The sequence below is a fragment of the Adelges cooleyi genome, unplaced genomic scaffold (assembly GCF_023614345.1).
Source record: "Adelges cooleyi isolate 19-005CV unplaced genomic scaffold, UGA_ACOO_1.1 ACOO_flye_CR_arks_rails_tigmint_CR_PRNA_381, whole genome shotgun sequence".
Lineage (NCBI taxonomy): Eukaryota > Metazoa > Arthropoda > Insecta > Hemiptera > Adelgidae > Adelges > Adelges cooleyi.
Window position 1 is genome coordinate 1,262,225 of NW_026096058.1, and position 23,567 is coordinate 1,285,791.

Consider the following 23,567-nt stretch of genomic DNA (forward strand, 5'->3'; position numbering starts at 1 on the left):
AAATCACAATAATAATAATTACATGAGTAGGGTCCACGGCGTTTAAGTTGACCATATAAATTTACCGGCATCGCGGTCCGACGGATTATTGTAATCTGACAGTTCGATCGGAGATCATCCGTATTTGTTTATATTTTGTTATTAAATTTTATTATTTTCATTTATATTTTATCGTTGTCGGCGATGGCGGCCAAAGTAAGTGATTCCTATTCGTACGTTATCATATAGATTGTTATTTTTTATTGTACTCTTGTTGTCTTGACCATCGTTGGTCAAGGGGATTGCATGCTGTCTGTTCTTAGGGAGTTTTGCAAAGGTGATATTTAAGAAAACAAGAGGGTTTTAATACATTTCGACCATGTCAATTAATTTACCGGTTAATTTGTATAAGCCTTAAGGTGTTAGGTAGGTGTTATATTTAATTTAAATAATTTTTTCAATGAGTAAGAGCCATTATTATTTACACTTAGAGCCCGACTTTCATCACCCCCCCCCCACCCCTTTGTTCTAAATCTCGAATTAATCGTAGGACGTACATTTTTGAAAATAAAGGTAACTAGTACTTTTTTTCAATGGCGAATTACATTAGCCAATCATAATAACCGAGGCGTTCAAAATATTCGTTTAAATGTCTAATTAATCGTTTAAAATTTAAAATTTTTGTTTTTAGATATTTTTTGTGTTTTTTACATAAGTATGTAATCAGTTATTTTCTTCAAAATGTTTGTAGAAATTCTTTTGACAATTTAACATTTATCAGAATAGTCTGGCGGTGGTGGCCAAACATAATTAACTATTTATTTAATCGTTTTTAGTTTTAAAAATGTATTTTTCTTTCTTCACAACGATTTTATAAGAAATTAAAGTCTACAGAATTACAAGTCGTAAAAAAACCAAACTAAAAAAAAAATTATACTGCATTATAATAAAATGTACAACAAAAAATCCCAAATTAATGAAATTTTTTAAATTGAAAACTATGAAATTAATAGTTAGTTAAAATGTTTTTCCCATCAACATTAATTCAAACACAGTTTAAATATAATTTTATATAGTCTCTAGTATGACTACACAAATTAGAAAAAAAAAATGTTTACATACTTCATACATTGTTAAGTACAAGAATACAATTTTTAAAAAAAATTCTAATTTTAAACAACAACACACCTGCCTGTTTTTAATCGTTACTTAAATTAATAATCATTTTAAGTATAAATATTTACAAGTATGATACATTAAAATATGCTATGTTAGTTAGTCAACCTATATCAGCTTTCATAATAAATTTAGACAAGGCTTCAATATATAAATATATATATTTTAATTTAAGATAATTTATTCTATAGAACACAAAATAAACATCTAGATAATTTGTTATTATATCGTATATATTATATTGTATACTATTATAATATATTGAAAAAGTAATAATACCTAAATAATCATTACTAATTAAAATTAACCCGGAAAAGATACTTAACTCAAAAAAACGCTGCTGTCATGTTATTTAGCATATCATTATGGTGTATTGTTATATCCATACATAAGTTATGTATAAATATAATTATTTATAAGAATATACTAAATGATAAGATGTCTTCGTTTACATTAGATGTGTCGCTATTGATTTGATCTTTCCTGCGGTATCTCTTTGGCGTATCAGCTGGCTTACTACTTTTTTATTAGTGGTCGTTCTTAGCAGTTGACCTTAAAAATTAACCATAGTTTAACAGTATTAAATCTAAAGACTAAGCTATAGTTGACGGAAAGCCAACTGATGAGAACGTAAATCATTAATAAACATTTAAACAATACTAAAGAATGTAAAATTTAAAGTTTTTCAAATTATTAACTCTTTAGATTAATACATAAGAAAAATGTACATCTATTGAATTATTATTTACAATACAAAATTTGATGTAACAATCTCGAAATGCAATAATTTTTAACTTCTCCATTGTTCGTCTTCACGGCCAATTCGACTCGTTAAAAGAAAATATCCATATTGATCTCGTTTCAAGTACATAATATAAATAGTTACACGGTACGCGATCAAATATAGTGCAATGCTGAGACCATAATAGTTTAATTGGAATCTTTTCATAAAATTTGATTAAACGACACCAATAAAGTAAACATTAAAATGTTAAGGGCACGGCCTATTTATTTAACAATACAAACATGCGCGTTTAGCGTACCCGTGTTAACAACAATAATAATAATAGAAATAATAAATAATAACAATATTAAATAATAATATTAATAATATAAGGATATATTTTAATACGTGACCGAACGATAAGCCCTTTTAAGATGTAAGGACAATATTTGTAAGAAAATTAAAATTTAAAAATATATATGTATAACATGTATAACAAGGCCAAAACGATAATTATTATTATCGATTTCAGGTATTAATAATTCTACTTTCACAATAGCTGCGGTACAGTCATAATATGTATGGGCACTATACGTAAAAAAAAACTAATACACCATTTTATACGGCGTTTGATTTATTATTAAATGTTTTAAAATCAAAACAAAATATTACCACACAACCCGATTGACCGCATGGCGATCGACGTAGGCAGCTTATAACCTATACACTCTAAACTCTTAAAGTATTCTAAGTGACTTAACCGAGAACTGAGAAAAGTTGCTAAGCTCTCTACGCTACTCTTATCTTTTGGCGCACATCATCATGTCTGACGCAGGATACCGTCCGCTTTTAATTTTAAGTACGGATAATATATATATTCTGTAAGAGCACAGCCTGCTGTTGTATAACCACCTCTATGGAAGTAAGAACGCGCGTCGAGTCGACACAAGTATACAGTTTTTTTTTCTCGGACAGATATACGCACTAACGGCACGTCTTAAACCGGTTCGGGTTGATACACATCTGTCAACTACGCACATGCACTGTGAACGCTTTCGTTTTTATTATTACCCATATATTGTATCTCTCTCATTATTATTGTAATTGAATTTTTATTAAAAGTCGTTATTAGCGCGACTAATAGTGCAACACGCGTACATTTTCCAATATTTTTATTTTTATTCTTGTACACAACATTATTATAACAGTAGGTCGCTCCACGAGCTTTGCAATGACGAAAAAAGATTCCGCCGTAGGTTGCATCTTCCAAGCTTAGGACAGTATGATTAGAAGTGAATTGTGTCACACTGGTTACACGCCCGTGCATATACATAGATTAATGTAACATACATACGTCTCTCTCTCTCATACACACACACACACTGTACGTTTGGCGTTCATTTGTATTCTAATTACCATATTATACACCCATATGTGTTATAAGTCGGCAGGACGTTGTCAAGTCGAGTTTCGCAATGCTTTTGCCGTTTAAGAGCTCCAACCGATAAACGCGTGATTTCAATTATTCTAATCGCAGTTGTTTGTTTTAATTTATAGTTCTTGATCGTCGCCTTCTTGGCCATTCAATGCAGCATCGTCGCCGCAACTGAATGCTCTGACTCACAACCGCCAGCGTACGGACAGAAGGAATACCCACCGCCGTCGTATTCGTCTCCGTCTTACGCCGCTCAACCTTCTTACGAACAGCCCAAGTACCCAGTAGCCGTGTACTCGGCTCCGTCGTACTCCACCCCGTCATACGGACCCAAACCTCAATCTTACTCAGCTCCGTCTTATTCTTCACCGTCCTACTCCGCGCCGGCTTACGGCCAACAGCAGACTTACTCCGCTCCTTCTGCATACTCCACCCCGTCCCCTTACACTGCTCCGTCTTCTTACTCCACCCCGGCTTACGGCAAGCCCCAATCATACTCTGCTCCGGCTTACGGAAAACAACAATCCTACTCAGCTCCGTCCCCTTACTCTGCTCCGGCTTACGGCAAGTCGCAATCCTACTCAGCTCCATCCCCTTACTCTGCTCCGTCTTCTTATTCCGCCCCGGCTTACGGCAAGCCCCAATCATACTCTGCTCCGGCTTACGGACAACAACAATCCTACTCAGCTCCCTCCTCCTACTCTGCTCCGTCTTCTTACTCCGCCCCGGCTTACGGAAAGTCGCAATCCTACTCAGCTCCATCCTCATACTCTGCTCCATCTTCTTACTCCGCCCCGGCTTACGGCAAACCCCAATCATACTCAGCTCCGGCTTACGGCAAGTCCCAATCCTACTCAGCTCCATCCTCATACTCCGCCCCTGCCTATAGCAAACCACAATCTTATTCTTCTCCTTCTTACACTACTCCGTCATACTCAGCACCATCGTACACTACCCCTGCCTACGGTAAACCTCAATCGTACTCTGCTGCTCCGTCGTCTTCTTACGAACAACCTAAATACCCGTCGCCTTCCCAATACTCTGCACAGCCGTCTTACCCGGGTCAACGAGCACAGAAATCTTACGTCGAGGAATCTTACCCGCCAAAACCGTACAGCTTCGAATACCACGTGAACGACGAACAGACTTACGACATCAAGAGCCAAAAGGAAGAAAGCGACGGCTACAACGTAAAAGGATACTACTCCCTGGTCGAGCCCGACGGTTCCCGCAGAACCGTCGAATACACCGCCGACGAGAGCGGATTCAACGCCGACGTTAAGAAAGAAGAAGGAAGTGGCTACAAAACAGCCCCCGCTTACAACAAGGAAACATCAGCGTACAAACCAGCAGCTGCCGCCTCATACAGCGCACCTGCACCGTCTTACAGCAAACCGGCGTCTGCTTACAGTGCACCACCACAGAAAGAATACGACACCCCATCGTACTAATCTTGTAATGATAAATTATTAACTTTATTATTTATTGATAATATTGCAAAACAAATAACTGTTAGATGTCGACGTTGCCGTTGTTAAATCATTGTATTACGATAATAATTTGTGTCGTCTACTAGTACAAAATATAATGTAATATTTAAATAAAAAATACTTATGAACCGAATAGAGCTCCTGTTAATAAGTTTTCATAAGACAGATTATTTATTTAAAATTTTCAGTTGCTCGTGTTAAATAGTAATTATCTTCAAGTTCAAAATAAACCACTGAATTTTGCAACAAACGTGTAGTACAAAACTTGTATTATTAATTGGCGCCGGACTTTATAAGATACATATACTGAATCGATATTTGACCAACCGGTTGTACTTTTCCTTATTAACAATAATAATTGTAAGCAAATGTAATTAGGGGTGTGGTAAATAATGACAAATATCTAATTATAACCAATATAGAGGACATTTAACACGTCATACGGTGCTCACAAAATAATAATTTATCACATTAATATGTATATTATATTTTTGTATTAAATAACCGCAGCACAGAAAAATGCTTACAAATTGTGTTTCCGATCGTTAAAAGTTAATGTAATGCAATGATGAATGATGATATTTTTTTTTTTTTTTGGCCATCCGTATTGGGGTTTTTGTCGCTTTGTTATTCAAATAACATAACAATTTCTCGGTTTTTGTGTCAGTCGTATAGTAATAATAATATTATTCTGCAATTGTTTCGACCATGCGTGTATGATTTATGAAGTAGTAATACTCACGCTGTAGGGTGATTACTATACAAAAAAAAAAAAAAACCTAAAAGACTTCTGTACTGACAAGCTTTTAAACAAAACATTACGAGTCAATTGCACTGAGTATACTAAACCGGTATTTAGTCTTATTATTATTGTCAAAAATCCACATCGGTTAATAGTAATTACTTTCCATAAAATAGCATCACCGTATTAGTATTTAACAGTTCAAAGGCAACCTTTTGCTTGATCTGTATTTGGTTATAGTACAAAAATACGTTTAGTGTATTTTGGTTAAAAGTATAGTTATGATAGAGCAGTAGTAACAATTAATTAAACTTATTTGTATACATAATATGTTTTACTAGTAAAATATGTATATATCATTATCGTTAACCCTGGCTGACCCTAAATCTCGTTTACCGGTAAATCGAAACCACGACTGCGTTAGATTAATGATATTAAAAAATAAATATTGTGCAAGCGGTGACGTCGTGAACGCCTTTATTTTCAAGGCTGAGAATTAGGTTGACTAATTTTATTTTCCTTCAATCCGAGTCGATTTGTGTGTGAAAATTATATGACACTCCAATTTCCTCTTGAAGTGTTATACGAGACTAATACAGCTATGATTTCAAGACCAAATTACTTGTATCATAAAAAAATAGTTATATACGATTATTTTATGCGTTTTTTTCACCTTGAATGTGATTTTATGTCCAAGCCATGGCTCGAGTAATTTATATTGCAACTATAAACTAAAACTCAAACGAATTTGTTTGAAATAAAAATTTAATATGTATCAAATCTGTATTCGGCACATCGTCATTAAGTTCAGTTATGATTTTGATTTAATCTACGTTTCGGGTTGCTTCGAAATAATGTTAATAGTCGTTTAGATAATATAATTATGTGCAAAAATGCCAACGAAACGGCACCAGACTTGTATTTATAACGAGTTCCATATAACCTACAACCGTAATCTATATGTGTCTGTACTTTGCTTACCTATACTTGCAAATTGCAATGCCAAGTAACATCAAGTATCGAATTATAATATTTTCCCATAACGTCGAGTGCACCACCGGACGACTCCTAAAAAACCGTTTGAAATTTTAACAAATGAGTGTGACACATCACAATAAGCCGACAACAAACTATACGAGATATGGGCAAAATGTACTATAGGTGCCTCTAATGGTATAAACATTACCCAATTGGGTCAACTATTTCATCAGCGGTTTTTGGAAACCCCTCACACAAAAAATAAAATATACGCATTTGAATAGAAAAATGAAATACTTGTGCACCGCACTGATATGCAATGTCAGCTTAAGCGATGGGAAAATCCTATATATATACATATATAATGTAAAATATAGTATTCTACATACTTGTTATTGCTAAGCCAGAGGGTAGAAATAATTACGAGGGAGAGAGGAGGGGAAGGCGTCAAACGTCGGATAGTAATCGGTTAAAAATAATCGTCGAACATTGACATTTTTTTTTTTTTTTTTAAAGGCTAAGAATGGACAAATAAGTAGTCTGAGTATAATTTGTAAAAAGTCCCAAATCAAACGCGGTCGGTCATATCCCATATGAGCGTTTATTAGGTCTTTTAAAACAGTTATACTTGACGGGGGGGGAGGGACTAGTCTAATTTCTAAGAACTTAAAATATACCTACACACAATTTCTCAACAGTCGACATGGTAATATATATTTAAATATACGTAAATCGTTATTTCAGCATAATAATATCGTCGGCTGTTTAGGCGAAAAACCAGTAAACCAGAAAAGAGCCAGTTACAGTTTTTTGTGATTAAAACCGAACAGCCGACGTCAACAGGGTACATCACACTATTATTTTTTTTACATACAAACCGTGTATGGGGAATTGCTAAATTAGCAACACAGCCACTCTGTAGGCACATGTTCCACTAACGAGATCATATTATCATGCTCGGATAACAGTAATTTATTAAATTACAAACATTCCTCTTATCTACATGATATATGTATATTATATTATGTATTAGCCAGGTGAAATAATTATGTAGAATGTGTAGGTACCGAATATGACTGTCCTAATGCAGAAGTAGTTTTGTCTGAACGCAAAACACATCACAGTAAAAAGTCACGGGGCTTATGTAAATGTAATAGGTTAAGAAACAATTCTATATTTGAAATATGCGTTTGGACCGAGCCGATACGGAAAAACTTTTGTTTATGTCAAATTCAAACGACAATACCGTATAATATTACTTATTCAAAATACCCACAACAATATAAGGAACAGCTAAACCCTGCGAAAGCCGATTATTCATATATAGATATACCTATACTAGCGGTATATTACGCTACAAATAGTTTATAAATGAAATTTATCTTTTGTTTTACATTTAACGAGCTTGGGATACGGACTTGCAATATTTATAACATAATATGTTATGCTAACCCACTTAGGATTAGATCTGCGGCCGATGACTCACATTCGTCACAGTAATAATATCGACATCGTACTACGCATGAAAGACCGGGCTACCGGTTGAGCTGCACAGAACATACCCATGTTATACTATATATAAAATATAACCTATTACACAATGTTAATAGCACATATGATACCTTTGTAGGTCTACTTTTTACTTATATATTACACTTTTCCCATAACTATAGTGTGATTAATTGGAACCGCGTGTTAATTGACTAGCAGCTCTATGGTTCTATGTAGTTCACAATATTAGAGTATCAAAAAAAAAAAAATAGTATATGTATGTGAGTTTATAATACCAGAAAAAAAAATTGTGTAATAGGTTAGAAATCAACATACAATTCACCTGGTACCTCTTTCGGCGACCGATAATTTTTCACATATTTAAACCGACCAAGTAGGCAGTTCACGAGACCAATTCATAGAGATTAAATTCAATTAAATTTATTCAATCTATAAACGTTCTTAGGCGACCGTCAGTGACATAGTAACAGACTGACCGCAATAAGTTTGAACGGAGAGCTTATGAAAAAAAATCTGTCAAACACTTTTTTTTTTTTAATTTGTTGTAATTACATTCTCTTTCCAAAAAAAAAAACAATAAAAAAATGGGTAATAATTTTAAATTTACACTATTCACACAACTTGCGGAGTCTGTAAATACAATACCCCACTCAAGTTTTAATAATTGTTTTATTTTCAGTTTGTTATAACTATACTATATTCGTCAATCGTCTTAGAGTTTTACTCTTAAGTCTTTTGATAAATATGTATATACTAGCCTAGATTGAATGTTAGCGATACAGATACTTACAATTATTAAATTATGATTTAAACCCGAGATCTATAGGAGTTTACTGAACCGAATTCTTGTAACTTTATATAATAATAATAATGATAAATTATAATTTTAAACAATGTTTTTTATCTCAGGTAATTTTTGTATTTGTACATTTTCTATGAAGAAAATGTATTTAAAATGCTTCATACAAATTAAAAAGTAAATAAATAGAATTTAAAGGATGACAACAATTTCCCACAAAAAAGTGATAATTATTTGTTAATTAATAAATTTGTGATTTCTTGCCGAAATCCGAATAGTGTGACGATATAATAAAAGGTTTTTTATGATAAAACTTAAGAACTAATAAACCTCAAGAATAATGATTTTGGAAACAACGAAGGATACATTTGTATTCTGTGCGATTATCAATTAGTGTCAAGTTACTTATTATTATGTTATTATGTATTTCATAACTCTTTTTTTTTTTTAAATTATTATTATTTAATTCCTATACATTTTATACCGTTTATCCAATTATTTGACGTGTCCCAAAGTCCAAAACCATTAATATTTCATTATTACTATTTATTATTTATTAGTATATTATGATTTTAATCTCCACGAATTGAACTTTACAACCTGTAACGTTGACGTCCTAATGGTGTAAACTGTGTCACTATATACAGACAACCTGGTAAACGAGCAGTCCGCTTTTTTCTTTCTTTCTTTTTTTTTTGAATAAAAGTTGTTCCCTCTATTAAGATAAACAATTTTTTAGACAAATGACACAATGCCGAGTGTTTGATAGTAATACACTTGGTCTAACGGTGAAAAAACGGTTTTAGGCTCATACAAAGTGTCCACAAAAACCTAAACGCTTTAATATTATTATCGTCAACTATCTTATATAGATCACAGACCTAAACCGTACTGGTGTCCATAACGGCCGTCTCGTGCTCAAGCCGTTACGACAATAATCACATGTCCAGTACAATACACACAGTGATTGCCCTTAGACCTACAATGTGTGTGTGCGCCCTAAAGCTCACGATTTTAGCAAGCCAACGGTCTTGACCCGGTTGTCAAAATATTAATAACAATACTACCGCTAGAGTCATACATATATAATGTTACACATATATATATATAATGATTATTATTTTTGTTTTTTATTGTTGTACAAGCCCATTGACGCGTTGACTTTTTTGTTTACATTTTCTCAAACACGTACACCGCTGTCGTTGGAGTAGGGTTAATTATGTGTGTGTGTGTGTATTTTTATTGACATTTGTTGTTTGTATTTTGCTCCACACACCTTAAGGGTGTTGCGGACCCCGAGGGGGAGTTGACCGTGTCCCCCCACGCGGCCTCCCGGCATTCCAACTTTGAACGTATATAAACCGAAAACCGCGTGCCCGTCGATCGTGTACACACAAACGTCCCATCCGAAGCACACACCAGCGGACCGGTTTGTCATCTGCACTTATCTAGTACTGCACTCATTCGGTCCAATAAAAAAACCAACAGAGGAACACACAATATTATACATACATTATATAACACCATGGCATTCGCAGTGAGTATAAGAAATTATTTTTTACCTATGAAAAGTGACACCCCGAAAGGCAACAAGTGGGTGCAGACAATTAAAAAAAAAAACTATAATAACAGTAGTACATGTTGAATTTTAAAACAATTTATAAATTATCATTTTTCTCTGTGATTTAGTGACATAAAAAAATATAAATATAAAGAATTACTAACAGCTAAGAATTCACTTACTTAATAGAACAATTAAACAAATTTGAGTGCTACTAAGGTACTTTAAAACCAACTTTATTCGGCGATAGGGCCAATCGAGGGTCCCAATTTTGAATTAAAAAACACAAAAGTAGCTTCATTCAACAGTCGTCTGTTGAACTATTGTAGCTTATACATAGTAAAATTAAAAAAAAAATTTGAATTTTTTTCAATTCCATTTATTAAATATTTGCTGAGTTTAACTATTAATTAAATTTATTACTGAACGTTGACCAAGTATATTGGACATATTATGTAATTCATATAGTTATGTTTAATATTAGTTGATATAAACTAAATTATAATTTAGACACTAATAGTTGTATACACCTATTCGAAGTAATGGCGACCAATAGGATATAATAAGTGGCAGTTTTCTTCTATTTGGGTTTGTAATTCCCATCACAAATACAATTGAAAACACAATTTTCATATATATTCTTCTCTTGTAGAATTGTGTAAGTATATTAAGTTACTTGTACTCTTTCGGTTTTCATTACTTCAATTATTTGCTTACCAAAAGAAAAGTCGTTGGAGCAGTGAATTTGTATTGAACGATTTTTTGTATAAAAAATATAAATGTATTTACATTTATTCTGTGCACTTATACTTAAGTAACTATACTTCAGTAATAATAATGATTATTGATTAATATCCAAGTGGAATTATGCTAGTATTTTTTTTCTTGTTTGTAAATACACATTTTAATTGATTGTCTATCCGAATTTTCATTTTTTTCCGCTCGGTTCGTCCGACAAAATTATATTATATTATGTTATTAGATTAAACTCTTAAAAACGTTTACGGTCGACAGAGCGCACAAACTCGTTTCGTTAGTCGGGCACATATTTTCAATGCGATCAAGCGGTATTTGCACTTGAGAGAGTTGGTATAGGAAATATATTTTGATGTTGCTTATAAAAACGAACGTGCGACGTTATTTTAAAGATATAAAAACGATAAACTAGATTTCGATCGACTGACACATAATATAATTAACACTCGATGGTGCAATATTGCCTTCGGATTTGTCATAAAAAGAAACATTTTATTAAAAAACTTGTCCCGAGCACATTATTATTATTGACAATATTATATTGGCGGCGTCGGACATTTAAAAAACCAACAAACCGCAAAAGTATTTAATAACGTACAGTGTATATAATAATATGTCTTGTCTTTTTCGATCCGATGAGTTTCTTGTACGGCGGAAACCCTGTAGGGATTTAATAAACGTCAAACCGAATGCGTTCACATTATATATAATATATATATATATATACATAGTACACGATGAGTTCGGTTCCTTTGGATGGCATTGCTATGTTTCGGATAGATAAACGTATATGATATTATATTTTGTACAACTACTTTAGTGGATTTCTAGTTTTGTATTTGAAAATAATTAATTTGTCCGATTATGACATCAAAAAACGGGTGTGCGCTGTTTTGTGTTGCTCGTTTGTCGCCCACCGAAATTTCGAATTTAGCATTGTGTACATCGCACAGAAATGGCAGAAATTTTCCTCCCAAACAGTGTATTACCGCACAGACAATCGCCTAAGTCGAAAACAATAATTCCGGTAGGTCGTCCCTCTCCCACGTCCGAGCATAATCAACTGTGCGTTTACAGATTGTTGCACTTGGACCAAAAACGGTCCTGAAATAAAATTAAGGTAACACGTTTAATCGCAGTTAAGCGTTAATCAGAAGGTGTATTATGGACGCCGGCTGATGTGAACGCACCTCGTCTATTATGTAAGACTGTACACACACTGACATTATCTTAACAACTGGTGTTTGATCTTCACCGGCAACTGATTATAAACAGAAATCCAGTCTTACACAGTGCTTTTGTTTTGTTTTAAAAGACAAAAACGGGTTGCCATTCCCATTAAACGACTAGGATTCGTTCTCGGGTCAGCGACTAAACATACTTTTTTTTATTGGCTTTTTTATTGAAGACTGCAGATTATAAAAAAAAATATGTTAAGTCCATTAAACACTTAGCGCAGCGTAGGTATTTAACTGGACTTGAAGCGAATCGCTGTAAGTTTAGTCTTTAAGATGTGTGAAAACAATAATTAATTAAAACCGTGTATTACTGTTGTTATTCACAACACGGTGTAAGATTTACTCGCGCAATGCAAATACTCCCCAAGATTATTCGCTCACTCTTTACTACACTTTCTTGTGTTTAACCATCACCGCCCCGCGTTTACGTGCAGTCATTAATTCGCATTAACACACGGGTTAATAATATGGAATTTTCAATTAACGACTGCACGGTGGTAACGCGGTAATAATTATTATTATGTGTACAATTACAACGAATTGTGTTAGGAATATTTCACGTTCAATATTATGATTATTATGTTGTCTTTGTTTGCAGCTTTTCGCCGTATCGGCTTGCCTGTTGGTAGCCGCCAACGCCGCGCCGATCTCCGTGCCGTCTTACCCATCAGCGCCCGCTTACCCGTCGGCCGCGCCCTCGTACTCGCCGTCGTACAAGCCAGCCTACAAGCCGGCGCCATCTTACGCCCCGGCACCGTCTTACGCCCCGGCTCCGGCCTACTCGACGCCGTCGTACTCGGCTCCGGCCTACTCGGCTCCGTCGTACTCGGCTCCGTCGTACTCGGCTCCGTCGTACTCGGCTCCGGCCTACTCGGCTCCGTCGTACTCGGCACCGTCTTACTCAGCACCGGCGTACAAGTCGTACGAACCCGAGTACCCGGCCAAGCCGTACAGCTTCGAGTACGCCGTCAACGACTACCACACCGGCGACGTCAAGAGCCAGGCTGAGTACAGCGACGGCAAGAACGTCAAGGGCTACTACAGCCTGATCGAGCCGGACGGCACCAAGAGGATCGTCGAGTACACCGCCGACGAGTACGGTTTCAACGCCGTCGTCAAGAAGGAAGGCACGCCCACGTACGCGCCCGCCCCGGCTTACAGCAAACCCGCGCCGGCCTACAAGCCAGCTCCTTCTTACGCCCCGGCACCGGCTTACCCGTCGGCCCCGGCTTACTAGAAAAGGCCACGAGGTTCTCCCCAAGCGCCTTTCGGGCCGCGTGTAAAAACAAAACCAAACACTAATTAGTTATATTGTATTATTATTACCATAATATTGTTCTTGTCATTTTCTGTCATCGTTTGTTTTCTATAAATGTAGATTTTTTTTTTTTTTGCCCATCTGAGTACTAAAACGGCGTATCAATGTTGTTGTTATGATATAATATATATATATACGATATTTCAAGCTGTAAAAAGTCTTATATAAATTTTGTTTGTATAATTTGTACTAGTTTCGAGGTCATAATATTTACCTTGACTTGTCCAATTTTTTCTATGTGTTTGTGACCTAACTAAATGTGAAATTTCGGATGGTCCAATTTAAATTTTCTTAAAAAAAATAAGAATTTATTGGCCTCTTTACTGGCGATCATGTTTTTTTTTTTGTAATTAATTATAATTAATGTTTGACAATTTTGTCGACATTACATTTTGTACATCGCATAAGTGAAAAAAGATAAATTCGTTTCCAACATGGCCTATTGTAAAGTAGCCGAAGAACTCTTATATTTTTACAGAATTAAAATCGTTTGTCAGGCTTTTTGGTTTGAAACCGGCCGCTTTCAATGTAGCCTTAACATAATATTCATAGGACATCCTGTACAAAATTTAATAATTACTGTAACATAATATTACTACAATAATATATTGTTATAGCTTTTTCGTTACTTTTTCGCTTTTACAATAAACGTGTGTATATATTTATATGCAAAAAACAAAAATGCTTTTGATCGATTTCAGCGTACCGTGGCCAAGACTTGAACAGTCGAGGCGCACATACCTTGGGCAAGACCGCACTAGCTAGGCCCGTCAGCGTGGGCGGGCTCGCTGAAAAGAAACTCTTGAGATAATAACAATAACATCTTGGAGCGACGTTTACGAAACGCGGTTCATTGTGTGCTGTGCTCGTTTTGTTCGGGAAAGGTTAACCGTCGGCCAGGTCTGCCCGGTTCAATGGTAAAAATAATTATCACAATAATTATGTCACTATAACAATAATATGTGTAGCATAACGCACCTAGAAGCGACACAACCAACGGGGATAAACCCATTTGGGTAATGTTACAATATTATACTATTATAACGTGTCTTGACAGTGTTGGGAAAATTCTTACTTTTAAAAAGTAAACGCATTTCCATTCATCATTTCTTATTTTCATAACGACGTTCATAAAAAAAAAAATGGAAAGCATTAAATAAAAATACGACAAAATTACCATGTTTAATATTTACTCTTGTCCTAAACGGGTATTGAAATATGCTTTATTAGCAAATGTACAGACAGAGTAGCTGTAGGTAACCCCTGTACATTTATTTTGTAATACTATTAAAGCAACTCAGATTTTAGCCAAGACGACTAGGCGTGGTGACCAAATTTGCTAGCTTGTGTATTATCATATTCAACTCTCAAAAGCTCAAAGCTCTCGTGTAGCTTACCAGACAACCTGTTGAAACTATTTCTTGTGTTTGCAATCACGACCAGTCATTAATACAATAGGTGTCCGATCCGGTATAGTAACATGACGTATACAAATATTGTACTCTTCGTGACCGACTCAGATTCGATATTTCTGTTGGCAGTTATATATTAATTATTATGTCAAATATTACATTCACACTACAAGAAAAACGGGTCGGTTCGATATTTTTCTCTATTATATAGTACTTTATCAAACTTGGCAAAACAGCTACGCCCGCAACATGATCGACGGGCCGGTTAATTAATATATTATTATTATTACTTAAGGCGGGAACGCGGCCGTCACGTTAAGTCGACAAGAGAAATATATATATATATATAATATACAATAAATAGATTTCGACCCGATGGAGGTCTATATTAAATACGTCCGATTGTGTTTAAAGAGCGTAGGCCCTAAGACTAGATAATATTATAATGTAATTATTATTATTATCGTCGTTTGCGGTATGTGTACAAATCAAATCAGTTTTACATAACTTGGACGGTATACGAGTGTGTATTTACATACCTATAGATAATATATTATAGACAGAGAGAAAGACGGGACGCGTTAATCTGTTTATCTCCAGAGCTGTGTGACGTTCAACGAGAGCACATCAGCTTAGAGTGCAACATTCTTCTAGTGTAAGTAAATATTTATATAAAATAACCAATAATAAACGACTATAATATATTATGTTGAATCGCTTAATCACAGAACGGATGAGACGGGCACATATACGGTGTTAATGTAATGATGTTATGCATCCTCCTTTTCTCTTTTGCCCGCTTCAAACCGAATTTCCACATCTTATTATTTAGTTTTTTTTTGGAATTTAGGCATTAGCGTTGACTAAAAATAATTATTTATAATCAATTGCATTAGTGACGGGAATCCGAAAATCCGGATTTTCACAAAAAAAAAAAACTATATTTAAGACACTTGAAAATCGTATAAATACTAAATATTATTAGTGCTATGTACACGAGTAAAATGTTTTAATGAAAATTTAATTAAAAAAAAGCTCAACTTTGACAATAAATTCAAAATCAATATTTTTGGCGTTGTGTTTACATCAAAAACGTTTTACTTGAATACATAATAAATTTAAATAACTAAGTTTCATATATTATTGCATTTATGATACTTTTAAATGGCTGAAGTAGCATTTTTTGTTTGTTTTGAAAATCCGCATTTTTTAATTCCCATTACTAATAGGTATACGAATATATATACATGATTACCGAATAACTGTCATTGAACATATTTTTAAGAGAGAATATTTTTCCATAATAGTCACTTTAAAACAAGTTATATTTATAATCAGTAGCTATTTTGCAATAGATATAGGTATAACTACCACTTAACATTAGACATTAGTACCTATATTTTTTTTATGAAGTAGAGTAATGTGGTAATGGCCCTCCTTAGAAATATTTCAAACAAATGTATTCTGTTAAATTAATGATATGTATCTATATAATTTTTTTTCCACTCTCTCATTTTGTAAAACCTACATTAGAATATTGTACCTCATATAGGTAATACATTGCACTACGCGGTTCATATTATTTGCAATCGCTACATAAATATTAATAGTTGTCAAAACAGAGTGTGTTTGCAAAACCGATGGGTTGAAAAAAATCGAGAGCATTCGTTTGTCCGTAAAATGTGAAATCAGCAAATGGAACAAGCGAATAAGTGTTACATAATGTAATCAAACCAGTAAGCGCCATTGGCAAAGCTCTTGGGGCATTAGGAGAACATTAAGGACCAAAGGCAAAATCAAATACATCTACCGCGTAAGGTAGATAAAAGGTACAAAAGGAAATATTAATCGTTGCTGAAATTGGTAGAAAAACGTTTTAAAAAAATGGGGTTTGCGTCGATCAAGACCTACATGACGTTTGACGGACAGCCAGTTACCATTAGGACGACAGGAACAAAAATTGGCGTTCGACCAACAGCTTTGCTGTTAATCGCTATACCGAGAAGATCAGGTAAAGATCACATTAACGTTTCCCGGGAAACCGTTTAAACGATAACATTTGCCAGACGTGACGATTAAGTCATCATTGCGAATGATCGTGTCCGAGTGTGGAAATAATTGAACAGCTAAAACGTGGGTATTGCCATTTGGCCCGAAGGAAATGATAAATTTGAAAAAAATAGTATATAATTTCCCAGATTAAACAAAACCAGTTATAGTACCAGTTCATAGTAAAACAATAGACTTTCAAATAATTAATTAAGATTTTTGATCGGCTTACACCTAACGCAGTGGGGCCAATTTATAGTGCCAAAAATATTGTACACAATAATAACGTAAACTGATAAGAAACACTGATAACAAGTAGCCGTTTAACGATGGTTGATAGTGATAACTGATAACATTACAGTTGTTTTGATAAAATTTCTTTGACAACACTGTATAACGGAAGGATTATTTTTTGAATTTGTCGGTCACACTGATATGAGATTATTAAAGTTTGCCTGGTTTTGTATAATCTGTGCTAATTTTATTAGACGGTTTCTGCGGTTGTATTTCTTGGCAAACGCGCGTTTCAATAAATCTATATGGGAGCCGTTTTTTATTTCTCGTTAAACGAGCGATTATAGGTTTTTTATTTGCACGTGTTAAAGAGACGGTATAAAACAAAACAGCAATATAAAACGATTCGTTGAATAATAAAAAAAAAAATCAAATAAAAACAATAAAGATAACGTCTATAAAATGGACGCATAATGGCCAAGCAAGGAAATCGACAAACTGTTCTCACAACATTGTATACAGGCACAAATCACCACCAGTCTTGCTTTTAGAACTTACAATATTGGACTTATGTGCTAGATAAAAAGAAAACGATTGTAACGCATCAACAACTGATTTTATTAGTTTTTCTACGGCTAAAAGCCAACAGTTTGTCTATTTATTTAGTTTCTTTTTATAAATTCCTAGATGGTAGACTAAAGAAAACACTAATACAAGACGGCACTGTTTTGCCTTATTGGCTAAAATGATCTTGCGTTAATGTAAAACACTAAGTATATGCACCATCTTGATATATTTTGATGTCGTCATAAATTAAATTAATGCAATGCGTATTACTATTTGGATAAATATCAACATATCAGATTGTGTGACTCTTTGATAGTTAATATTTTAATACGATTGCCCGTCTCTGTTAGGAAGGCTGCGGTTATATTGTTATTTTAAGATAATATCAATATAGCCCTTTAAACTAACCATATACATGGCAACGATTGATGTCAAATGCCATCGCTTCGATCATTAAAAATCTACACGAGGGAAGTAGGTACATATTATCGTTTTTTTGGAATTTAATTACAAATAATAACCAATTAAAATATATATATATATATATATATATATATGCATACAATTGTGATAAATTGCAGGTTTTTTTTTATGGGCACAAATTGAATGTGAAATTGTAGCCTGTAAAAAAATTATAGCTACTCTATGAACATTGATTAGTATAATGTATTATTAATCAATGCTGTGAATAATGAATAAATGAATAGTTAAAAAATGTTTTTTGTTGTTTATATTTTATGATATAATACCGCTTTGTGCACATTACCAACCATAATTACACCGGTTTAAACATAAATTATTAATCATTAAAACTACCCGTTAGTACCCGTTAGTTTAGCATTCGTAGATTATAATAAGGATAAAGTCGGTCATAGTCGATCATAATAAAGAACAAAAATGTATAAAGGGGTATTTCCTTTGTTTTTATATATATATTCTTTCTTCGTTTGTAGTTCTTGTACATACATATTCTGTCAAATTGATATTACACTCGAGTCGGGTGTGGAATATAAATTTATACTTTTTAAGTGCAACTCGTTTGGTTTTGTATAATATTTTTATGTGTTTTATCTGAAGCGTGTAACGCGTTCGTCAAAGACTGCAGTCGCATCCCACACGAACGATGCTGAAAAACGTGTTTACCAATTTAAATACGGCAACTGCAGTGTAAAAGAATAGAAAAAAAACGGCTCAGCAGACTGTAGATAACGTATTATATTTTACATATAATACAGGGTGATTCGTTAGGGATAAAACGCTGAATATCTCTTACAATAATTGCAATTTACAAAAGTAATTGACTTTTATTTGGATATGAATTGTTTAATACAGTTTGCGCGGGTAATTGGTTTCAAGAAACAACTTTAAGCAACTAATGGCAAGTGTCGGTTTCAAATTTGATTTATTAATTTAATAAATTAGAATAATGTCAAAAAACGAAAAATTCTACAATAAACTTGCACGGATAATATTATTGTCTTATAACAACACAACAGTGCATTTTAACCGAAAACCGTACCAATGACCGAACGAGGACCGGACATTCGTATTTTAAACGTGTGTATGTATTTTCCGCATGAAATAATTGCACATAATTACAGCAAATAAAGTAGGCGTCCCATGTAGGTTTCTTTGATCGCATTACGGATTTCGATATTGCGGAATTAGAATATAATATTGTCAGGCTAAATTTCCATAACAATACGTCCACGTCCGTTATGTAAGTCAACCCGTTTGAGCATATTGTTATGATAATAACATCTATTATCATTATTATGATGCTATCGCGATGTGCGAACAATTATTAACGATGATTCATAATATTATTACTATGAACTAATATTATACTTTCTCTCGGGTTAAACCGTAAGTAACGGTATGGATTTTTTTAATTATCGAAAAGACAAAAAAATACTGAACGGTCTTAGAGAACTAGACTTTAGATTAGTGTGATAAAAACCCAACGGCATTACCATCGCGGGCAAACTGTCGCCGAGTGTGTATTTTTCGGTCTACACGGCCGTCTAATTAATTTATAAACTAATTCGCTCTTTATGATATATATATATATTTATATACATGTACCGTATAATACGACGTTACTATTATGTTAATAATGACATGTTGTCGATATGACCTTACACCGCTCAAAAACAAAAATCGGTAGCATAAAATTATTCCCCCCGAGGCCTGAGGTTCTGGCGCGCGCCTATTAGCCACCGCCGTACGGCCGTCGCCCGTTGTGTAAAAAAACTATAATTGGGGTTAAAAAACGATTACAAAAAAAAAAAATCGTCGCCGCGGTCGTCAATGACGAAAACCGTCAGTCACAAGTCATGTCGTCGTATAATATAATATCTATTATACCTATATAATATGGGTATTTAGTGCAACAACTCGACCTATTTATCAAAGTGAATATCGTATGTCAAACCTGTTGTTTGGGAGTGGTTGCGTCGGACCAGTTTGCCGGGTGAAGGTTTCTTCCACATATGTGTGTGTGTACGTTTTATTAATACATATATATATATATATATTGTATTTTTCCATAGACCGTATTCTTTTACACCTTATTCGTATTTTTTGCACACCCACACGGTTAAGGCCGTTGGTGGAGGGGTCGAACACCCCGAGCCCGAGAGGTGTGTGTGTATAAATATACCGGCCGCCGTCCATCCGATCATCAGTCTCTTGTGTTTCGTCTTATCACACAACAACATCCATCAATACGTCCAACGACAATGGCCGCTAAGGTACGGTACCTACAACGATGTTGAATTTGTTTACCGACAAATACGAAAAAATCGTTTTAAATATTATAGTTAGTTTACATCGTTGACGGTCTTCTAAACTAATATTTAGTGGTCTACCGTTTTGTTTGATTTTTTTTTTTTTGAACATTTTAAAATGCATTCTGCACGACGTGTAAAAGTTCACTAAAACCAATAGACTAAAAGTTATAATGCTAAATTTGCTTCGACGGCAATCTTATCAAAACACAATGTACTTTATATAATATTATGTTCCTTTTTACAGTTGATCATCTTCGCCGCTTGCGTGGCTTCTGCTCTCTCCCAATACGGCGCCCCCGCCTACAAGCCAGCCTACTCCGCCCCGGCTTACCCGGCACCCAAGGCTTACGCACCGGAACCCGAATACGCACCAGCACCGTACAGCTTCGAATACAGCGTAAACGACCCAAGCACCTACGACGTCAAGAGCCAAGCCGAATACAGCGACGGCAAGACCGTCAAGGGATACTACAGCTTGGTCGAAGCCGACGGCACCAAGAGGATCGTCGAGTACACCGCCGACGACTACGGTTTCAACGCTGAAGTCAAGAAGGAAGGTACCCCGTCTTACAGCGCTGCCCCGGCTTACAGCAAGCCGTCTTACTCCGCTCCGTCTTACTCTGCCCCGGCATACAAAGCCGCCTACCCCGCACCGGCCCCGGCTTACCCAGCGCCGTCCGCCTACCCGGCCCCAGCTTACTAGATGGCCAGCCGTCAATACAGTGCCGCCATAGCGCGTTTACTAACGCCTTTGCTCAAACTTCACTTCTTCTTCCCTCTCTTACTCTCTCTCTCTCTCTCTCTATCGTCTGTCTCTTCTCCTATTTTCTGTTTACATCCTCTGGCATCCGACGCGTTCATATTGAACCGCAGTGGGAATGTTGCTATTTGTGTCTGCGTTGCCATAATTTGTATTTTACATAATATATATTTGTACAAAACAAATGTATGCATTTACTATATGTAAATATACGAATTTTTTGTATTTACCGAACTGAATTTGGACGATTTATGATTATTTTATGCACCCGTTTTATGTTGATAAAAATGTTATGACTTTTAATATAACTTGTTTAAAAAATATGCAACAAACTATGACGGTAAACCGAGCGTAATTACCTATTATACATATATTCAAGCTGCAATAGTAAAACGGTAAACACAGTACGTGTAACGTGTGGTGTTACAATAAAAAGATAAGTACTATTAAAAGTAAAATTGAATCTTATCAATAGCTGTTAAATAGGTGACAAATTTGACCAAACATGTTTTATGTTACTAATATTTGTATTTAATTCGTTTAAATAAAACTACTCACCTGCTTGGGTGATACAGTTATTTAATATTATTATTGTATACGGGCTGGGCCCTTTTTATATATATATATATATACATGCATATTTGTACAATGAAGAAAACATTAAACACACAACTGAACAGCAACTTATAAACTATAAACAAAACTAAACATATTTACATAAAAACAATTAGGCTTAAAAATTAAAATTAAAATTAGGTTCCACATTGGCATTTGACATTAGCCGCCGTAATGGATCATTTGCCAAATAATTTGTGGTGGCACGTGGGATGTGAAAAAGAGCATTAGTTCGCGATGAACGTTGAGGCACTTTAAAGCAAAGTAGTGTGAGAAGTGCAGACGATTCCACTTTACCCTTCAACAGCCCATCAATAAACCTAATACCAGCAGTGCGTCTCCGCTCGGCCAAGGAAGGTAGGCCAAGTAAATTAGCTACAGGTCTATAATCGTGCGGTGGACGAGGAATTTTAAGTAGGTAACTAGCAAAGCGCAAAAACTTACGCTGGACTCTCTTTAATTGCCTCAAATCACCTGCCGTACAGCTGTATGTAGTTATCATAAGTAATCGAATACTAGCAACCAACTTGTTAAAATACCATAGCGATTAACGTACACAATTTATGAATTAACTAAAAATAATAGTTCGCATAAATAAAACGATTGTTTTTCCGAATCAGAATTGTTTAAAGTTTGTATTGGCACGATTTATACGAACACACTTACATATTCAGATATGTTGTATTATATGTCTGATTTATTTTAAAGCATTATCATAATGAAATAATTATTATTCAAATATCTTTCACGCTTTGTTATATTAATTTGTGTCTGGTGTATGTAATTTGATGTAATAATATATTATAATTTATAAACATATAGGCGGGCTATTTAGTTTAATCGGGTCATTAGATCGGGTTTGGATGGACGAAACGCATTTACCTAGTTTAACGATGTTGTGTGTTTAATTAATTCAAAACCGTTCCACTTCGGTATTAGCAAAGTGTGTATTTAGCAACCGATCCCAAAATCTGTAACGCGTGCGCGTTTCCTTATTAGTGCAGGTGTGGATTAATGTGAACAGTGAACGGCACCGCGATGACAAATCACTATAATATATCAGTATAACGTTATTACTTAATAGCCGCTATGCGACAGTAGGTATATGTATAACGCTCGTTCGATTCCCATTCATCTCCATATACTCTACCGTACAGATATTATCTCCATATCTGTATTATCATTTGCCATCTACTTACACAATGGACAATTATTATTATTATCACAGCAGACCGTTTATCGTAGCTGTAGTATATTCATTCGACCGCGGGTCAGAGGTCACTGCAGACTTCTCAAGATTGAGGAACCTTAGGCTAAGACGAGACACCTAATGTTTACCTCCTTATGTCAAGTTGAATTTTTCAACAAAATTCTCAACTTACATATTAAATATTTATTTAATTATAACAAACAGCTGTTAATTTAATTGC

At 34.7% G+C, this 23,567-nt stretch overlaps 4 protein-coding genes across 7 annotated transcripts in view; 3 read left to right on the forward strand and 1 right to left on the reverse strand.

Moving 5' to 3' along the window:
- The window catches only part of LOC126841460 (Kv channel-interacting protein 4-like), a 267,819-nt gene that overhangs the window by 142,563 nt on the left and 101,689 nt on the right, over positions 1-23,567 (reverse strand). The gene's annotated exons all lie outside the window — the stretch shown is intronic.
- LOC126841459 (adhesive plaque matrix protein-like) lies at positions 80-4,972 on the forward strand. The gene is made up of 2 exons (XM_050577954.1): positions 80-195; positions 3,437-4,972. The coding sequence occupies exons 1-2, from the start codon at positions 184-186 to the stop codon at positions 4,763-4,765; spliced, it is 1,341 nt and encodes a 446-aa protein (XP_050433911.1). The 5' UTR covers positions 80-183; the 3' UTR covers positions 4,766-4,972.
- On the forward strand, positions 10,219-14,336 carry LOC126841461 (cuticle protein 7-like). The gene is made up of 2 exons (XM_050577961.1): positions 10,219-10,372; positions 12,989-14,336. Exons 1-2 carry the CDS (start codon positions 10,361-10,363, stop codon positions 13,625-13,627), a joined length of 651 nt encoding a protein of 216 aa, XP_050433918.1. The 5' UTR covers positions 10,219-10,360; the 3' UTR covers positions 13,628-14,336.
- Positions 20,581-21,761, forward strand: LOC126841467 (cuticle protein 7-like). Its single transcript, XM_050577969.1, has 2 exons — positions 20,581-20,723; positions 21,007-21,761. Exons 1-2 carry the CDS (start codon positions 20,712-20,714, stop codon positions 21,463-21,465), a joined length of 471 nt encoding a protein of 156 aa, XP_050433926.1. The 5' UTR covers positions 20,581-20,711; the 3' UTR covers positions 21,466-21,761.